General features: G+C 44.0%; 1 protein-coding gene across 1 annotated transcript in view; it reads left to right on the forward strand.

Annotated features, from left to right (window-relative positions):
• KDM3B (lysine demethylase 3B) overlaps positions 1 to 21192 on the forward strand; it is a 54006-nt gene that overhangs the window by 26091 nt on the left and 6723 nt on the right. The window contains exons 8-19 of the mRNA XM_053912524.1: positions 3423 to 4662; positions 5508 to 5709; positions 8648 to 8862; positions 9599 to 9751; positions 12582 to 12689; positions 14268 to 14395; positions 15437 to 15710; positions 16448 to 16704; positions 18815 to 19081; positions 19859 to 20030; positions 20432 to 20522; positions 20661 to 20791. Of these exons, the coding sequence (XP_053768499.1) occupies positions 3423 to 4662; positions 5508 to 5709; positions 8648 to 8862; positions 9599 to 9751; positions 12582 to 12689; positions 14268 to 14395; positions 15437 to 15710; positions 16448 to 16704; positions 18815 to 19081; positions 19859 to 20030; positions 20432 to 20522; positions 20661 to 20791 (3238 nt within the window). The remainder of the gene's footprint in view (positions 1 to 3422; positions 4663 to 5507; positions 5710 to 8647; positions 8863 to 9598; positions 9752 to 12581; positions 12690 to 14267; positions 14396 to 15436; positions 15711 to 16447; positions 16705 to 18814; positions 19082 to 19858; positions 20031 to 20431; positions 20523 to 20660; positions 20792 to 21192) is intronic.

Here is a 21192-nt window from a genome sequence, read left to right on the forward strand (position 1 = left end):
AAAGACAAGGCTCACAAATTACAGTGTTGGTAATAGTAGCACTATAATTGAAACTATATGAAAACTACCATTACCAACTCGTCTTTAGTTGTTCATTTTCTATGATATTTTCCCTTGAAATTGGACTTCTTCCCTATGATTTGATATGGCCATAAATATTTTTTTCCCGAGGGTATGTTTTTATTGATTTTATAGAGAAAGGAGGGGAGAGAGAAACATTGATTGGTTGCTTCTGTTACGCACCCCAACCAGGGCTTGAACCCTCAACCTAGATATGCGCTCTGTCCAGGAATCAAACCCACAAACTTTGTTGTTCGGGATGACGCTCCAACTAACCGAGCCACCCGGCCAGGGCCTAACTTAATTTTTTTAAGCCTTACCTCGAAAATTTGATGGAATTTAATCACAGAATTATCCAGTTTACTTTTTTCTTTAACTGATATGCATGTATTATTGCTGAAATGGAACTTTTGGTAAGTACAAATTGACATTAAATTGACTCCCCAATCAAACTTGAAACAATATCAAAATCAATTCTTACAGTCTTCAGACAGACTCTCGTTTCAGTCGCCAAAGTATGGTTTATGATGCTAGTCCTAGCTTTTTCAAGCTGGAATATGAAATACAAAGATGAAATATACTACATTATTTTTCAAATTATGTATAGGAAACTACTGTGTGCTAAGTACCATATTTATAAATAAAGAATTGAAATCCCTATTTGAAGGAGCTCACATCCTAAAATGAAATCATTTTAGATGTAACAATGCCAGATAAAACATGACATAGACATTTTATCTGATTTCTTCCTCTCCATAGAAAACACAGTTTGTTAATCGCTAGCGTGTGGGGATGAGGGAGGAGGTGAAATGTCCAGGCAGAAGCGAAGGTGGCCTGTAAATGCAAATTTCCCTCTGTTCGTGGCTTGTGCTCTGTTCGTTGACCAGCATTCCCAAAGAGAACTAGGTGAAGGTCTCACGGATTTCCACATTGCGTGTCATCATAGTGCCCAAATTAATTAAAATAAACTCCGTGTCAGAGGCAGTGCGGACGAAAATGGGGGATTACAAAATAGACCAAATTTTATGTGCTACGAGAAAAGTACCACTGAAGGCTGTCATTCTTAGGAGTTTCAAATCTGAATAGATGAAACGTGGGCGCAAAGGGCATTTTCCAAACAAGTTGGAGAAATTTCTGTGACTACATCAGTAATTTTGCTAAGCTGTCAACAAAGATATTCTCCTTGGGAGTAGGATTTAAAAATACAGTTATAGATGTTTCCCTTATGATGTCATATCTAAAATAGGGACACAACGCCCACCCAGGAAACTCCTTGCCCTAAAAATTGAGTTGAAATCAGTTTGTCATCACTTTTGTATAAGAAGAGGATTTGGAATTTAATCATTTGAAGGAAAATGAAAGACCATCCAAATTGTTCTTCATTCATATGTGTATTTATTTTTAAAGGGTAACTTTAGTAGCGAAACCCGAGCTACCCATTGCTGGTTCCTTGCAGTCATGCAGGTGTCAAGGCTTCTGGCCAAAACCTGCCAGTGAAGCAACTGCAAAGCCTCAGAGCTGTGTCTGTGTGTTCTCCTCTTTTTTTGTTGGAGGGGCTTTAAGTCAATGGTAGTTGGTTAGTGGGAAGGAAAAGAAAGCAGAATTATGAACTCTAAAATGCCCTGAAACTGTCTCTATAGCAAATGTCAACTGGCGGCAACCCAAGGGAGCCTGCCTGGTTCTCATGTCTCTGTGCCTCTCTCCAGGAAAGTCCTAATAGAGACTTCTTGCATATTTCAAGAATGCCTTAAGTAAATTGAAACTCCATCTTGTTTTTTTTAACGTAGCCCTTTCATATCTGGAACTTTTTTTTTTTTTAAGATTTTATTTATTTTTAGAGAGGGGAAGGAAGGGAGAGAGGGAGAGAAACATAAATGTGTGTGTGTGGTTGCCTCTTGTGTGCCCCCTGCTGGGGACCTGGCCCACAACCCAGGCATGTGCTGTGACTGGGAATCGAACCAGCAACCCTTTGGTTTGCAGGCTGGTACTCAATCCACTGAGCCACACCAGCCAGGGCTAGAACTTTTTTTTTTTAGTTGTGGTAAAGTAACATAAAATTTACCATTCTAACCACTTAACGGGTATAGTGCTGTGGCATTTAATACGTCCACAGTGTTGGGCACCCATCACCACTGTCCAGTTTCAGAATTTTTCAGCACTTCAAAAGGAAACACCATGTTCATTAAGCAGTCATGGAATAATTTATTTCTAGTGTTTTATTATTTTTTAAGATTTTGTTTATTTATTCTTAGAGGGGAAAAGAGGGAGAGAAGCATCAACATGTGATTGGCTGCCTCCCACATGCCCCCAAATGGGGACCTGGCCTGCAACCAAGGCATGTGCCCCGACCAGGAATCAAATGGTGTCCTTTCAGTTGCAGGCCGGCACTCAATCCACTGAGCCACACCAGCCAGAACTATTCTTTCTTTTCCTTCCTTCCTTCCTTCCTTTTAGTCAAGTTCTAGCACCTGGGTTTTATTCAATTAACAAATACTATGTAAGTGCTCATACCTACGTATAGATGTTCCTGTGTATGTGAACGGTTGTGTAATATATATGAAAGTGATCCCATCCTTCTTTATGCACATGCAGAAGTTAACATTTTTAAGGTAAAAAATAAAGCATGTTTTATTGTTCAGTTTGTTACACCGAATGCTTTTGTTTGGTAGGCATGTCCGTGTCTGTACCTTTCCTGGTTGGAGACTTGTTAGAGCCTAATGGTGGCACAAGTGTTCAATAACCAGTGTGCCTTATTTAATTTAGCATCTTTAGTTTTAACTTTAATTGAAACAAATAGTCAACTTTTAGGTAGGCTTGGACCCATAAATAAATGGCCAAATTCTAAAAGGGTTCATTAATGTACAATGGGCTTATTATGGTGCTAAAGTCACCTTTGTAAGACAGGGAATTTATAGTAGCTTACATAAATCAAAACTTTAACAATAGCTTCTAAGGTCATTGAGATAGATTAATATTACATGGTCACTTGGTATATTCTAAAGTAAAAGCTGATGTCTGCTCAGGAATCCTTTTCACCAGTTCCCTGGTGGAGTCATTATTTCCAAATAGACACTTGGAAGCCTACACGGACCCTCATGCTGTGACAACCAAGGGAGTGGCAGGATGAATGATATCTTGCTATCTCTAGCTTACCTTGCTAAAGATGCCTTCTGTGTGGTCTGTGACAGGTTTCTTCCCTAATGCTGATGAGATCTAAGAGAAACTTCTCTTAGAAGTTTTAATGGAATTGTTGGAGAGAAAAATTAATTGACCCATAAGAAATGTTTGCCTAGGTCCAAGAAAGAGATCATAAGGTGGTTAAGAGAAACTAGCATCACTGACTCAGGCTATCTTCTTTTCAGAATTCAAGAAATTCTATTCTGGCCTCTTCTGGATTTGGAGCGTCTCTTCCAAGTTTATCACAACCTTTGACTTTTGGAAGTGGAAGGAGCCAGTCCAATGGGGTTCTAGCCACAGAGAACAAACCTTTGGGCTTCTCTTTTGGCAGTGGCTCTGCACCGGAGTCTCAGAAAGACTCTGATCTCTCCAAAAACTTGTTTTTTCAATGCATGCCCCAAACTTTACCCACCAGTAACTACTTCACTACCGTTTCAGAGAGTTTGGCTGACGATTCCTCCAGTCGAGACTCATTCAAACAAAGCCTTGAGAGCCTATGTAAAGGCAGATCCACCCTTGGAGCAGACACTAAACCAGGCTCTAAGGCTGGCAGCTCTGTGGACCAGAAAGTGCCTACAGAGTCCATGCCCACCCTCACACCAGCCTTCCCACGGAGCCTCCTCAATGCCCGCACCCCAGAGAGTCACGAAAATCTATTTTTACAGCCCCCTAAACTGTCCCGGGAAGAGCCCTCTAACCCTTTCTTGGCATTTGTGGAGAAAGTTGAACATAGCCCTTTCAGTGGCTTTGCATCTCAGGCATCGTCAGGTAGCTCTTCCTCTGCTACCACTGTCACCTCCAAGGCAGCACCCAGCTGGCCTGAGTCTCACTCCTCTTCAGATTCAGCATCTTTAGCAAAGAAGAAAACCCTCTTCATCACAACCGACTCCTCCAAACTGGTATCTGGTGTTCTGGGCTCAGCTCTTACCACCGGGGGTCCAAGCCTCTCTGCCATGGGGAATGGCCGCTCCAGTTCGCCCACCAGCAGCCTCACCCAGCCCATTGAGATGCCTACTCTCTCCTCCAGCCCCACAGAGGAGAGGCCAACTGTGGGGCCTGGGCAGCAGGACAATCCCCTCCTCAAAACCTTTACCAACGTCTTTGGCAGGCACCCAGGCAGCTTTCTGTCCTCCCCAGTAGATTTTTCACAGGAGAACAAAGCTCCTTTTGAAGCTGTGAAAAGGTTCTCGCTGGATGAGCGAAGCTTGGCTTGCAGACAGGACTCGGACTCCAGCACCAACAGTGACCTGTCAGATTTGAGCGACTCTGAGGAGCAGCTGCAGGCCAAGACTGGCCTGAAGGGGATTCCAGAGCACCTGATTGGGAAGCTGGGCTCCAGTGGGGAGCGCAGCGCTGAGCTGTTGCTGGGCAAAAGCAAAGGGAAGCAGGCCCCCAAGGGCCGGCCTCGGACGGCACCCCTGAAAGGTGATCCTGCTGGGGCTGTACCTGGGCTTGGCTCTGGCACTAACCTTGAGTACCTGTTGTGCTTTTGGGCAGCAGAGGCCCTCCCTTTGGTGGAAAGTTCTATAATCTCATAGAGTTACATAGCCAAGAGGGCCTAACAGAGGCTCCTCATTGGACCTGTGTCAGGGCAGGATTGCATCTGAATCGGCACTCTTAAGAGCGGTGTCTGCTCGGTGTTAAGCAGTCCCACAAAGAAAAGGCCTTGATCTTCCGTGGTAGTCTGTCCAGGAACTCTCCCCTTGTGTTTTCCTCATCCTCTTCTGCTTCCCTTTGGCCCATCCTCTTTACTCACCCCTCACTATGCTTCTCTCTGGCACATATGTAAGGTTTTAATGCCCTTTCCAAAAGCTATTAATTCCTATTGTATGAGGTTATGGTCCAGGAGAGTGTAAGAGCTGATGGTAAAAAAAAAAAAAGGCTGGTGGTAAAAGCTGTTGTCATTAGTAACTGGCATGTCATGGGAGCTTGATTAGAAGAGTCCTTGATTGGAACGGTCATATCCTGAGGGGCCAGGGACAGGTGGGGCTACCTTCTGCCTTCTTAGGTTTTCTCACCCGTACCCAGAGTTGTTCACTATAATGGGCTGCTTCCTTCAAATTCTCCATGGTCCTTAGCTTCAAAGTGAAGCCTTTTTGCTCCTTCTGCTCCCTTCCCGTCAAGGATGGACCTGATGGGCACATGCCCAAGCAGTGCAAAGAGAGGTGGCCCAGGTCAGAACAAGTATCTAGCCTCAAAAGGATCATGTTACTGAATCTCATTTATACCTGTCACAACCAACTGTTTTTCACCTTTCTCCCTTGCCACAGTTGGCCAGTCAGTCCTGAAAGATGTTAGCAAAGTGAAGAAGCTGAAGCAGTCTGGAGAGCCCTTCCTGCAGGATGGGTCCTGCATCAATGTAGCCCCTCACCTGCACAAGTGTCGCGAGTGCCGCCTGGAGCGGTATCGCAAGTTTAAGGAACAGGAGCAAGACGATTCTACTGTGGCCTGCCGCTTCTTTCACTTCCGGAGGTACCCGAACTTCTCTCTTTGTCTCCTTCCCAGTTTCCATTAATGAGACATAACTCCCACTGTTTTTCTGACTCTGTAAGTATATCTCACGATCTTCCTCTTTGTTTTCCTTACCTCTCTGCTCTCAGAGGCTCTGCCACGGTAGACACTTAGTTGTTTGGATTGTGAAATGACATGTGGCTTTGTCCTTAGAGGATTGAAGCTGCATAGTCTCAGCTGTCAGCCCCTGACCTACGTTGAGTTATTCCTAACTCGGGTTCCGTTTGAAACCAGTGGTATGAGCAGAGCTCCACTTTGGATTATGAATCTGCCTGACCACTCACTCCACTCTTCAGCACTAAAATAACTTGAGTCCCCTAGAAAGAAGGGGAAGTACAATTAGGAGGTAATATGACTCGTCTTTGAAAAGAGAAACCCGATGAAAATCCTAGGAATATCCTCTGCTTTTACCAAACAACAGCTATTTAGTCACTTCCGCTGGATAAACTTATGAATTTCTTCTAAATGATCTTTCAAGAAACTTTAATTTTTTAAATAAAGAAATTCAAATAGCTTATCCACACAGTGTGAATTCACTTGTTCAGCAAATGTTTAGATTTTATTTTTATTTATTTATTTTTTTTAAGAGAGGGAAAGGGAGGGAGAAAGAGAGGGAAAGAAACATCAATGTGTGGTTGCCTCTTGTGTGCCCCCCGCCAGGGACCTGGCCCACAACCCAGGCATGTGTCCTGACCGGGAATTGAACCGGCAATGCTTTCGTTTGTAGGCCAGCACTCAATCCACTGAGCCACACCAGCCAGGGCTTATTCAGCAAGTGTTTATTGAACACATCATGTGTGCTAGTCATTGTTCTTGGCATCAAGGATTAAGCAGTACACAAAACCATCAAATTCCAGGCCTTGGGAGGTTTGCATTGTAGTTAGGGAGGCAGACAATAAATAAGAAAAAAAGGTTAAACATGGTGTGTCAGCTGATATTAACTATGAGAAAAATAAGGGAAAAGGGATTGAAATGTTGGGGGAGGCTAGAGAGGATACAGTTTTAAATAAAATGATTTGAGAAAGTGAGATTTGAGCACTGACCCAAAGGAGGTGAGAGAGTGAGGCACACATTTTTCTGGGGAACAAGAATTCCAGGTAGAGGGCACAAGAGCAATTGTCCCGAGACTGGAGTGTCCTGGTTTGTTTATGGAGCTAGGGTGACTGAAATAAAGTACGCCAGGGAGAAAAGGAGTTGAGGGTAAAGAGTTCATGATGGGTTCCGATGTTAAAGGGCTACCTAAGGGCTTTGGGTCGAAATAAGTCATTGGAGGTTTGGAACTGATGAGTGACACTGATGAATGTTTAAAGGAGCACTGTGACTACCTTTTTGAGAATAGATTATATTGAGGCAAAGGCAGAGAGAAGAGGCTGTTGCAGTCATCTAGGTGAGAAATGGTGATTTAGTGCAGGGAGGTAGCAACAGAGGCGATGAGAAGTGGATGAATTAAGGATGTATATTGAAGGTAGAGTCCACATGATCTTCTGATGGGGTGGATGTGGAGTATGAAAGAAAGGAATCTGCAGCCTCTGGCCTGAAAACTGGTAAAATGGAATTTGTTCATGAGATTTGTCAAGGAAAAGCAGGTTTGGGAAGGCAAATGGGGAGCTTTAATTCGGGCATGTTGTGTTTGGGATGACAAATGGAGATGCTGAAAGGGCAGCTGGCTGTACAACTCTGGAGGTGAGACAAGAGGTCCAAACTGGAGATAAAACTTGGGATGTCACCAGGTATTTAAAACTGTGAGTCTAACTGAGGTCACGTAAGGAATGTAGATAGAGGAGAGAAGCAGTTTAAGGACTGCTTTCTAGAGCTCTCCGACATGTAGACACGGAGAAGATGAGGAGGGTAAAAGAGGCGGAGAAACAACAGCCTGTGAGGGATCCTGGAAGACAGCTGAAAATATTTCCGGGAAGGAATAATGAACTGTGGCAAATGCTGCTGGTTGGGTCAGGTAAGATAAGGACTGGACATGGCTGTTGGACTTAACAAGGGGGGGTGGCTTTGTGAAAAGCAGTTTTGGTAGATTGGTGGGGGAAGCAGGATGGGAGTGAATTAAGAGAAGATAAAAGGAAAAGGAACTAGAACTGGCAACAACCAATACAGACCACTCTTTCAAGAAATTGCTGTAGCGAGCAAGTAAGTGGAAGAGAGTGGGGTCAAGAGGATTTTTGAGCTACAAAGTGTTAGCGGATTTTTGAGATAGTGAAGTTCAAATACTGACAGTGATTCAGCAGAGAGGAAAATAGAAAGATACAGAAGAGACAGTTTGTGAAAGAGCATAGGTGGAGAGATTGGTCTTCGCTGGGACCTCATTCGTTCATAGCAGCAGCAGGTCAGATGGTGTACCTGGCCCAGTTGCTGGAAGGTGTGGTGGTGAGAATTTGTGGGAGTTCTCTTCTGGCTCTTTGTATTTTCTCAGTGGAATACTCAGCCAGGTCCTCATGGGGCAATTAATATTGGAGGTTTGAAAAGAAAGATGTCAACTAGACAGACATCTAGGAGAGGAAGTGCACCAGGAAACTATTGTGACAGCCCGGCAATATTAAGGGCTCACCTGATGCAGGTGGACATCAATTTAAAGTGTGACATCATGGCTCTGTGTCTTCGTCTGGTCAGTTACTCGTGGGGGCATAGATGTGAGAACGAGTGAGTGGAGAAACTGATAGACATTTGGTGGGACAGCTTTATAAAGAACCAGACCTACGAAGTATTAACAAACTTTCTTAGTGCAGAGAATGCATACTACATTGGTCAAGTGTGATGGAAATTCTTAACTCAGACTGATTCCCGTTAAGTCTCATGTAATGTCACTTAGCTAGTAGGATTTTAGGGGTGTGCGAGTTTGCATGGCCACTGCTCTTCACTATGTATTTGACTGTCTACCTTCTTGCCTCAGGTTGATCTTCACTCGAAAGGGGGTACTCCGTGTGGAGGGGTTTCTGAGTCCCCAGCAAAGTGACCCTGATGCCATGAACCTGTGGATTCCCTCTTCCTCCCTAGCAGAAGGGATAGACCTAGAAACCTCAAAATATATCCTGGCCAACGTCGGGGACCAGTTCTGTCAGCTCGTGATGTCCGAGAAGGAGGCCATGATGATGGTAGAGCCACACCGTAAGGCACCTTCTTGCTTGTCTTCCCCGCACTCCTAGTTGAAACTTTTGTTTTCTTTTGCTTAAGGGGAGGAGTGGAAGCAGTGGCAGATGGCAGGTTCTGTGGATGAATTAAGACCGATAAGACTTCTCTGTAGCAAACTATATAGCCGAGGCCCTAACAGTATCCAGCAGACCTCATTCTTTTAGTCTCTGAAAGTTAAGACAACCAAAAACGCCTTCCCTTGCTTGCCTTTCATTTTTGTAGCACAGCCTCTATAACAAGCATGTCGAGCTCTGCTTGGGCTTGGTTCACTCCGAGTACTTTCAGTTTGCTCTGGACCACCTTGTATCAGTAAGCGATGCTCTGTGGTTTGTGCAGAGATGCGGTGCTACCGGGCGCCATCTTTCACACCTAGAACTCACGTTATTCAGGCACTTAGGACTCTTTCCATGTCTGTGAGATACCGGATCGTATGTCTAGGTGAAGGTAAGGTGTACTATGAAATAATTCCCCACTTTTCAAGAGAAGCATCCTCTTATTTCAAACTCCCCCAAATGGAAAATTTTACAGTATCTTAAGTAACAACCTGTGGCACTTGTTCAGAAATATTAGAAATTCCATATATTTTGTTTCTTGTGAATCTTTGAGCTTTATTGCTGGACAAAATGACTAGAGTAGGAATCAGTGGATCTGGGTCTTTTGCTGCTGCTCAGGAGAGTAGATACCAACAATATCTCTCTTCTCTTCCCACCAGAGAAAGTGGCATGGAAGCGAGCAGTGCGTGGGGTACGGGAGATGTGCGATGTCTGTGAAACAACCCTCTTCAACATCCACTGGGTTTGTCGCAAATGTGGCTTTGGGGTCTGCCTTGACTGTTACAGGCTCAGGAAAAGCCGTCCACGCAGTGGTAAGCAAATACTGTCCTTTGCAGTTCAAAAGGTAACTTGTCAGTGGAGGCATGGCACTTGGAAATTGGAGCAGGAATGGGTTTGCGTGCCTTCTTTAGCCTCTTAGCTTCATTCTTTACAATTGCCAATATTTTAGCATCATTGGGAAGGCTAAAATAAGCCAAGAAGGGTTATTGTTCATCTTCCCTTGTTTTGTTTTTAATAACATCCTTATTGAGATATAATTTGTGTGTCATAAAACTCACCCATTTAAAATATACAACTGAAAGGTTTTTAGTGTATCTTCAGGGTTGTGCAGCCATCATTACTATTTAATTACATTTTCATCATTTCATCACTCCCAAAGGTGAAATGACTTGTAGCCGTTAGTAGTTCCTCCCTACTCCTTCTTCCCCTCAGCCCTTGGTAACCACTTACCTAGTTACTGTCTCCCTAGATTTGCCTATTCTGTGCATGTCATATAAATGGAATCATACAATATTTGGTTTTGTGTGATTGGCCTCTTTTCACTTAGCATACTGTTTTAAAGTTTCATCCATGTTGTAGTGCATATCAGTAATTCATTTGTGCTGCCAGGTAATATTCATTGTTTGGGCATACTGCCTTTGTTTATTCATTTATCAGTTGGTGGGCATTGGGGTTGTTTTGACTTTCAGCTCTTACGAAGAGTGCCTCTATGAGCATTTGTATAGAAATTGTTGTGTGAACCTGTGTTTTTCATTATTTTGAGTATATACCTGGGAGTATAATTGCTGGGTCATATGACAGTTATATTTTAACCCTTTCAGAAACTGCCAAACTGTACTCCAAAGTAGTTGTACCATTTTATAATTCTACCAGCAATCTATGAGGGTTCCAGTTTTTCAACCAACACTTGCTATTGTCTGTCTTTTTTATCACAGCCATCATAGTAGCTATGGGGTAGTATCTTGCTTTGTAGTTTTGATTTGCATTTCCCTGATAACTAATGATGTTGAGCATCTTTTCATGTGCTTGTTGGCCCTATGTTTCTCTTCTTTGGAGAAATGTCTATGTGAATCATTTGCTTCCCTTTGTTCTTGCTTTATCTTACGACAGGCCAGGAATCCACCTTGCTCCTTGACCTCTTCGTTCTTCCATTTCAGAGATACAGTATAACCATTGCAATGGTAGCTTAGGCTACTGGGATTTGAAACCCACTCCCATATCTTACTGCACCAGCTGTGGTATCTTGGGGTAGTTACTTAACCCCTCAGAGCCTCGGTTTCCTTATCTGTAAAACAGAGATAATATCAGTACTTCTCTCCCAGCTCTGCTGTGAGGTTTAGATGAAATAACGCAGGTAAAGTGATGAGCACAGGGCCTGACACCCACTAGGCTCCACATGTCAGGTAGCTGTTAGATATTCCACTCCTGCCCATGAATGATTAACTGCTATAGGAATTGCCCTCCCGCCATTAAAACAAAAAACAAAACAAACAAAAAGAAAACACACGAGAAAATGGGACAAAATATGGGAAGCCACAGTTTCAGACATTGGGCAATGGGCAGTATGAGGCTGTGACCCCTGTGAGAAGGGAAGAAACAGCGCGAACCCTGCAGTTGCCCCAGTCCAAGCCCTGGAGGCGGTTTCCAGGCTGTAGCGCAGGGGAAGGCAGCTGAAACAGCTTGGCAGTCTCACTGAACGGAGAGAAACCAGCGTCTGAGCAGAGTGAGGCAGAGTACTGAAGAAGACACAGCTGCCTGGAGAGAGAACACCAGATAGCTCCAAAGAGATCACCTCAATTTTTTGGCTGTAGAGCAGGGGTGTCAAACCCATTTTCACCGGGAGCCACATCAGCCTCGCAGTTGCCTTCGAAGGGCCGAATGTAACTTTAGGACTGTATGAATGGGACTACTCCTTACCTAGGGGCCAGGAGCTCAGCGCTGCTGCCGGGTAGAAACAAGGTGGAGGGCCCGCGGGCCTTGTGCTACAGAGTGATCTGCACATGCCTGAGATGAAACTCCGCAAGGCTTTCCAAAAAATAACTTTGAGAAAGAAAGTGACTGAACAGCTTGTAGAACTCACAATTTGTATTCCCACCAGCCAGAGCAGGGAGACACTGGGTAGAGTCCAAAAGGGTCACCCCCCTTAGTAGTGGAGGAGCTAGAAATCTTAAACGCTGCTGATAGGAATGCAAATTGCTACCATCACTTTGGAAAACAGTGTGACCATTTCTTATAAATTTAAACATGAACTTAACGTAAGACCCAGCATTCCCACTTCTAGGTATTTATAAAAGAAATTAAATCATGGCCATACAAAGACTTGTACTTGAATATTTGTAGCAGCTTTATTCCTAAAAGCCAAAAATTAGAAACAATTTAAATGTCCACCAGCTGAACAAAGTATAGTACATCCATACCCTGGCACACCACTCGGCCATAAAAAGGAATGGATTACTCGTACATGCCGCAGTAGGAAGGAATCTCAAGGTCACGACACTAAATAAGAGAAACCCAACACAAGTGACTACCTACTGTATGCGTCCAGTTACATGAAGTTCTAGGAAAAGTGTTAGAAAGTCGATCTGTGGTGCTCAGGGGTTGAGATGGGGCTATTGATGCAAAGGGCTCAAGGGAGATGGAGATGTTCTGTATCATCATTGTGGTAGTATTTATACAACTGTCTCTTTGGATTTATTGTGCGTAAATCATAGCCCAGTGAAGCAGATTTTTTTTTAAGTTAGCTGTTAATCTTCTTTGAGCCATGAGAATATTAGCCTTTAAGGTCTGAAACTCCCACTCATGGAGAGAGACCTCATACCTTGTGACCTCATAAAATAACTGAGGGCATTTCATTTGTTTCAGAGACAGAAGAGATGGGTGATGAAGAGGTTTTCTCCTGGTTGAAATGTGCAAAGGGGCAGTCCCATGAACCAGAAAATCTAATGCCCACACAGATCATCCCCGGCACAGGTAAGGAAGTTCCTTTTTTAGAATTGGTGAAAGCCTGTTTTTTTAAGCCTCCCCAGATTTCTCTGAGAAGTTGAATCATTAGATAGGTGTTATTTTGTGTGCAGCCCCTGTGTACACTTTGCTTCACCTTTCTGGTCGCAGAGCTTGGTTACTCTTCCAGATACCATCTTACATCCCTATGGTAGGTAGGACCAGAACAAAAAAGGCCAGTCCCCATGCTGTCAGAAAGACCTTTGGTTTTAGGCTTGGACAAATCCAGCTGAAGCTAATCAAACCTCTTGAGTCTATGAAGAAGGCAGTTTAACAGTAGGAATAAATGGTCATTTTGTGTCAGAGTCCCATTTTATTTCACTGATTCCTCCAGACAGTCTGTTTCCAGCTTGCACACTTCCACCAACACACATGCCTTAAAGATGGTGAGTCTGCCCTAGCTGGTGTGGCTCAGTGGATTGAGTGCTGGCCTGCAAACCAAAAGGTCACAGGTTGGATTCCCAGTCAGGGCACATGCCTGGGTTGCAGGCCAGGTCCCTGGATGGGGTCCTGCGAGAGGCAACTGCTCCATGTTTCTCTCACTCACTATCTCCCTCCTTTCCCCTCTCTCTAAATATAAATAAATAAAATCTTTAAAGGTGGGAATCTGCAAAACTACTGCCTATATTCTTCTCCACTAAAGAAAGATTTGGGGGGTTGCACTCCTGCGTCCTTTATACCCACCCCAGTGCTTTCAGGCAGAAGGGCTCCTTGTCTGTAGTGGTAGGATGCCTGCTCCCTGCTGGTCCAGGCATTGGTTAAAGGTTTGTGTAAGTAAAGGTTACATTGGTCTTCTTTTTCTTGCTTTTTCTAGTTTAGTTTAGGGTTTGTTTTTTTTTTCACTTTTACTATTCTTTTTAGGCATAACTTAAAGTATGTAAATCTTAAGTGTACATTTCAAAATATTTATATACTCTTCAACATTGAGAATTATAAAGGCAGCAAATTCACAGCTATCAACAACTGAATCTTAAAAAAAAAAAACCCAGCCCTGGCCGGTGTAGCTCAGTGGATTGAACGCAGGCCTGCGAACCAAAGGGTTGCTGATTCAATTCCCAGTCAGGGCACATGCCTGGGTTTCAGGCCAGGTCCCCAGTAGGGGCGGGGGGGCGGGGGGGAGGGAGGCGCTCGAGAGGCAACCACACATTGATGTTTTTCTTTCTCCTTCTCTTCCCCTCTCTCTAAAAATAAATGAGTAAAAATAAAATATTAAAAAAAAAAACACTGAAGAATGTAACCCCTAAAGTTTTGCCCGGAGATACCTTGTTAATGTTCACTAGAGGAGGGAAGAGAATGTAGCTTAGTGGTTATGAGTTCACAGAACTTTAGGGTTAAAGTCTTAGTACTTCCATTGACCAACTGTATGTACTTGAGTAAATGACCTAACTTCCAAGTCACTTTTATCATTAAAAATTGAGGGGAAAAGCCGCTACCCCATTGAAATGTGGTAAGGATTGAGAGAAGTAATTTAAATAATGTCTTTAGCACAATACCTAACACATATGGGCATTCTAAGATTAATTGTTATTACTGTTGTCTTTTTTCTAGCTCTTTATAATATTGGAGATATGGTACATGCTGCCCGGGGCAAGTGGGGAATTAAAGCAAACTGCCCTTGTATTAGTCGGCAAAACAAATCTGTGTTGAGACCTGCTGTCACCAATGGGATGTCACAGGTAAAGTGTGTGTGGGAATAACTGAGCAAAACCTAAGTTCTCAGTACCAAGAAATTCATACCTCTGTTGTACCAGACTACATAGAGTTCCCACGGAGTTAGGGAAGGATAGGGAAGCATTTCTAGAAAGAACCTAAGGAGAGTTACTCAAGGGATTTTAATTCCCCCTGACTGGTACAAGTTCTCTTAATTCATCTTTAAAACCAATTCAGGCTTAGTTGATAACTAGCACAAAGAGAATCTTTGCATTTTGTCAAGATTTATATTGTACCTCAGGGTCCAGTGTAGGCGAAGAGTATAGCAAAGGTTACTAGGAATACAGTCTTCTCCTTGTGCGTGGTTCCTGTCCTTGTCGTGTGAGGTACAGAGGATAGAAATGTGAAGATTGACCTGCTGAGTTGGGATCATTCTATCCTGAAAGCGGCCCCAAGCCTCCAGAGGGTCAGTGGTTTTCCCATTGTTCTGTCAGAGATGGAGGTCATTCCTGTTTGATCGTGACCATTTTGAACAAGAGACCATCTTTTTTTAAACACGCGCATACGCACACACCACTACTGCTTACATTTGGGGGCATTAATGCTGAGAGACTTCAAGATATATTTTCAGTAGAGTTGCCATATTAGAGCAAATCATGTAGGAAATTCAAAATAATAAACATTTATTGAGTTTATGTGTGCCAGAAAATACGCTAAGCTCTTTGCAAATACTGTCTCATTTAATCTTCAGAACAGCTCTGTGAGGTCAAGTTCTCATCACCAATTTGCCATTGCAGAATTTGAGCCTCTGACATGCTAACCAAAACCTTGTTTTAATTTCAAGTCTTGTTCACTCTTCTTTCCACAGAACCTAGCAGTTTCTGGTACATTATAGGATTCAATAAATACATGTTGAATAAATGAATGCATGAAGTTACTGTTTATGGGACAGTTTTAGATTGTTTTCGCAGACCTGTTTAGAGTCAACTAAGTAGACCTGTTTAGCCATTACTTTTGCTCCACAAGGATGGCATTCTAACCATGTTGGCTGGTGTTCCGTGCTTTAGCTTCCTAGCATAAACCCTAGTGCCTCTTCTGGAAGTGAAACCACCTTCTCAGGCGGAGGAGGAACTGCAGCGGTCACAACTCCAGAGCCCGATCCCAAAGCCGACAGCACTGACATCAGAGCAGATGAGCCTCCGAAAGCAGACAGTTTGGCATCAAACAGCAATAGTGAGCTAAAAGCCATCAGGCCCCCTTGCCCAGACACAGCCCCACCCTCCTCTGCCCTGCACTGGTTGGCGGATTTAGCAACTCAGAAAGCTAAAGAAGAAACAAAAGGTGAGATGAACAAAAGCCTCTGCCCTGCTGTGGGTGGAACACTTGAGTTATTCTGGGACTCTTCAGACTCACACATTATCATCCACATTTATGAAACATGCCCCTTGCTTTCTCTGGCTGATCACATAAAATGAGGGAATCTCTTTTGACTTCTTTCTAGAACTGGAACGTTTTTTAAAATGCACACGCCTGGGCTCTACCCCAGGCTTCTGTAGTCAGAATGGATGCAAGATTTTTAGTAAGCTTCCCAGATGGCTCTGTTAGGCAGCTAGGCTTGAGGGCTGGACAGTTTTCAATGGGCATAAGAATCACCTGGGGAATTGTTAAAAATGCAGGTTCCTGTGCCCCAACAGAACTATTAAATAAGGATGTCTTAGAGTAAGACCAGGAATCTCCATTTTTAACAAGCATTCCAGGTGATTCCAATACAAGTGTCCTGGAGACCCACTGGAAGAAACACTGTCTTAGAAAGTGAGGGAGATGAAAGATGGGTGGGAACAAAAGGAAGTTTGAAGTCCAGATCTGGAAAAGAAAGGAAGAAATAGGAGAGATTCTCCTTGGCCATGAGACCTGCCATAGTCGTCGTTTGTCAGGCTTGGCCCAGACTAACCATACGTAGTTTGGGGGCAGGGGAGGGGAGAGTCTTTCCCTCTTCCCACTTGGCTGATTTTTAGGAGTCACTTGCCTGCTGGGTGTCCTTTGTCGTGCCTAATGCTATCCCGGTTATGTTCTTACAGAAGCAGGGTCCCTGAGGTCGGTGCTCAGTAAAGAGTCTCATTCACCCTTTGGGCTGGACTCCTTCAACTCCACTGCAAAGGTCTCTCCGTTGACTCCAAAGCTTTTTAACAGTCTGTTACTGGGTCCCACTGCCTCCAACAACAAAACCGAAGGCTCTAGCCTTCGAGACCTCCTTCACTCCGGGCCCGGAAAGCTTCCTCAAACCCCCTTGGACACAGGCATACCCTTCCCCCCGGTCTTCTCTACATCCTCAGCAGTAAGTGTCCTCTCTACAACTCTAGCCTTTGCTGCTTTTCCATGAAAGAGCCACCGGCGATCTGATAACTGGGTTAGAGGGTATGCGGGTGACCTGTGTTCTCTACATTGTCCAGCCAACAAGATCTTTCTTTGTAGTAAGTTTGGGATCCTTTTAAATAGTGAACCTTTTGTTAGGAAGTCAGTGGAAATTGACACATGGAAATTTTCCATCATCATTAGAACTACTTTGTTTTCTTGACAGACTTTAAAAAAGTTTTTTTCACCTAGGCAGTATCTGACAGACACCCCAGACATCTAAGACCACAGTCCTGGTCTCCCTGTGCTCGCCCCTCCTTTAGTTTCCTCTCTTGGTCAGTGTGGCATCTTCATTCTTCCGGTTGCTTGGCTGGAAATCTGGGAGTCGTTTGGGATTCCCCTCTCTCACATTCGGTAACTAATCTGTCAGCAGATCCCTTTAGTTTGATCTTCCAAATGGACAGAGTCCACCCGTGTCTCACAGCTCCACTACTTCCCCTCAGGTCGGAGCCTCTTGTGTGAATGTTTGCAGTAAATTCCTTTTACAGGTCATCTTTATTTCTTCCCGTTCCATTCCACAGTCTTATTTTACACAGCAGCTAGGTAATCCTTTTAAAATATAGGTCAAATCATGTCACCTCTGCCTAAAAGCCTTCATGGGCTTCCTGCTTCTCTTACAATGCAAGCAGAGTCCTTTCCGTGGACTTTAGGGCTCCACCCCATCTGTGTGTCCTCCCCTTACTTTTCCGACTTCACCTACCACTCTCCCACTTCTTGTTCGCCCTGTTCTGGCCACACTCGCCTTCTTGCTAGTGCTTGAGTGTGGCCCGGCACTCACCCTCTTCAGAGCCTGTGCACTTGTCCTTTCCTCTGCCTAGAGCTTGCTTTCTCCCGTGACCACGTGGCTGGCTTCATCAACTTCTCCTCCCTCCCAAAATGTCATTTGCTCAGTAAGGCTTCTTGTTAGATCACCTTTTTAGAAAGTCCATCCCACTCCCATCCTCAACCCATACCTGTTTTCTCTACACTTACTATTTTTACCGTAGCACTTACGAACACCTGAGTTACTGTATGTTTTATTTATTGTCTGCTCACCTCTCCTTATAGGCAGTTTTTGCTGTTTTATTTACCACTGTATCCCTAGTGCCACAGTGTAGATATTTAGTAAGCAAGGTACAGATGTTTATTCACAAGGTACAGTTGTAAGGAGTCAGTGAAAAATCTGCTTCCCACGGTGTCTCCCAGCCACCTGGTTCCCTTTCAGAAGGTCACTGTTGTTTCGTGAGTGTCCTTTCAGTGATACATGTACATAGCTTCCCCCCCGCCTTTTACACAAATGTTCTACATAGTGTTTTTCTGTTTTCAGTTTATATATCTTGAAGATCATTTTAAACAAGTACATAAACATGTTTCTCATTCTGTTTTGTAATTAATGGCTGAAATTTGATCAATAGTAGGTGGTTGAGCCTTGTACAATGTGGGTCACTTGTCTTTTGGATAAGTGGCGTTAAAGAAATTATTTTGGTTCTGTATTTTTTATACTTGCTCTGAGCCCCAGTCTTTCTTTTTCTTTTTAAATTTTCCCAGGATGTTTTATGATTTCATGTATTCTGCAGAGATAATGATTAGTAACAGTACAGACATTGCAGGGATAGAATTATCAAGTTTACAAAAACCCCAAGTATTGTATCCCTTGGGCATTGTGGCCAGAAAAGAAACTGATGACCCTCAAAGTAAATGATCTTTTTCACTCAGCAACAGTATTTTTTGATCTCTCTGGTCTACATGCACATGCTTAATACAAATTAAGGGCTAAACGCAAAGATGTTCCTTAGGCGTCGGGTCTCTTGAGGCAGAGGGAATCTTTCAGTGCTGTTCTTTCATTAATGTAAAGAAAATATGAAGCATAGGGAAATTTAAGATACTGACTTACTAGGTTCCCCCCTCCAATTATAAAAAGCCATTTTAACTTTTATGAAATCTAATGACATAGATCAGAACTCCTTCTTAGGAATGCAACTGTTAGACAAGTGTTTGAATGCTCTTCTCATGCGGCCTCAGTCAGACTTACCCAATGGATTTGTGTCTGGCAGGGAGTGAAGAACAAGGCCAGTCTCCCCAACTTCCTTGACCACATCATTGCCTCAGTGGTAGAAAATAAGAAAACCTCAGATTCTGCAAAGCGGGCCTGCAACTTGACTGATACCCAAAAGGAGGTGAAGGAGATGGTGATGGGGTTAAATGTGCTGGACCCTCATACCTCTCACTCCTGGCTCTGTGATGGGAGACTTCTGTGTCTCCATGACCCCAGCAACAAAAACAATTGGAAGATCTTCCGGGAGTGTTGGAAGCAAGGCCAGGTAAGCAAGAATGAGTGTTCCCTGGGCTACCTTTGTGTCACGGCTACCTGGGGAGTCGCAGTCTCTCTGGAAGGAAGGTCTTCGGCCAGCGACATGTCAACGTAAGTAACTTCATTGTAAATAGTCTTGCTACTTTGAGTTTTCTTCGATTTTTAAAAACCGAAAGATTCCTGAAAAGACATTGTGGATTGTATTATTTCTAAGCTGTGTAGCTCTGCGTTGTTAATAGGGCAGGTGAAATTCCTGTTAGGTGGTGGTGATCTGGCATTGATGACACCTTCAGGGGAAAATCCTTAATTGTGATGTGTGGGGTGGGTGGAAGTGGGTGGTACTTTTGCAGGTAAATGTTTCCAGGCCACACAAGTTATGTGATAGTGTGATAACACTGCCTAATTTTCCTACTTTAGCAGGTGCTTGAGGAAGGGGGAGGTTATGGAATTGTCTGGAATTTTTTTGATTCTCACTCTGAGGAGGTATTCTGAAAGGTACATTTGTCAGCTTTTGCTTCTCACCTCAAAATAGTGGTAGATAGCAGGGCAGCAGAAGTGGTTTCTGTGGTGCCCTCCCAGGATGAGAATCACGTGCTGTGTAATGGAGTAGGAGTAGTTCCCGTTTGCTGTAGCTGACAGGTTGACATCCATAGCTTCTGAAACTGGCCAGGAACAATACATCGTTACAGACAAGAAGAGGCGGCCCCCCAGGAAACCCTTCTTCTAGTCCATCTCTTAGTCCTGAGCCCCAGAGTATTTCCTAAATGGGGTGACTTTGTTTCCACAGCCAGTGCTGGTTTCAGGGGTACATAAAAAGCTCAAGTCCGAACTCTGGAAGCCAGAAGCCTTTAGCCAAGAATTCGGAGACCAGGATGTAGACTTGGTGAACTGCAGGAACTGTGCTATAATTTCCGATGTGAAAGTTCGGGATTTCTGGGATGGCTTCGAGATCATATGCAGTAAGTAGCTCTTCTATCTAGTTCAGTAATGGCAGGCTGGGAGGTAAGCATGTCAGTGTTCAGCCCTGCCCATGGAATAACATATATCCTCTTGGCTATAGGAACATTCTTTCCTGGTGCCAGCCAGGTAGCTAGCATGGCGGTTACATCTGAGCTCAAGCAGGTGACCCCACAGGGTGTGTGGTGCATCCTTTCGCTCTGAGGAAGGGGTACAGAGTCCCTCTGAGAAGGAGAAATACAGCCTGTACTAAAGCAGGGGGTGAGGAAAACAGCCCAGCTAGTCTGTTACGGGGTTTTAGAAGTCTGAATGTAAGCGCTTAGCCTCCTAAAACTTGTAATCACTGGAAAAGCAGGCAGCGGCTGACTCAGCAGATGTTTGTGGGAACGTTTCTGTCTTCCAGAGCGATTAAGGTCAGAAGACGGACAGCCAATGGTGCTCAAACTCAAGGACTGGCCTCCGGGGGAAGACTTCCGGGACATGATGCCAACAAGGTCAGTGAACTACAGGGGTCATCTTGAGAGACTTTTGCCTTGCCGAAGCAGTCACAAAGTCATCACAGAAAAATGAATTTCGCCTCTTTGCTTTTTTCCCCAGTAACACGTTAAGTCATCTTTCCTGCTTTTTGGTAGGTTTGAAGATCTGATGGAGAACCTTCCTCTGCCAGAGTATACCAAACGAGATGGCAGGCTCAACCTGGCCTCTAGGCTACCCAGCTACTTCGTAAGGCCCGATCTGGGCCCCAAGATGTACAATGCCTATGGTAGGAGAGCAAGGCCGTATCACCCCTTTTTTTGGACACTACTGTTCCCACTGTACCCATAAAGAGAGTATAGAGATGACAGAGGGCAGTGTGCTAGAGAAGTTGATCGTATCCAGGCTAGTTTCGAATATGTTTGGTTTTGCCATACTAATTTGCATAACATCCATATGGGCCCAGTCCAAAAGCTTGTATATCTCTAGTAGTGAGGAAGTTTCCTCTCAAAAATTCTATCCAAGGAGACAGGATTCTTGGTTTTTAAGAGACTTGATAAAATAACAGTGAAGAAGTCTGAGTACCATGCTACCCAAGCAGCTCTTTGTGACGTCTCAGCCATGTCCTAAATCACTGTGAAGTCCAGGCTCTACTTGGATGTCGCTAATGCCCATATCTGTTTTGCTTTT

The sequence above is a fragment of the Desmodus rotundus genome, chromosome 10, assembly GCF_022682495.2.
Source record: "Desmodus rotundus isolate HL8 chromosome 10, HLdesRot8A.1, whole genome shotgun sequence".
NCBI classification, from domain to species: domain Eukaryota; kingdom Metazoa; phylum Chordata; class Mammalia; order Chiroptera; family Phyllostomidae; genus Desmodus; species Desmodus rotundus.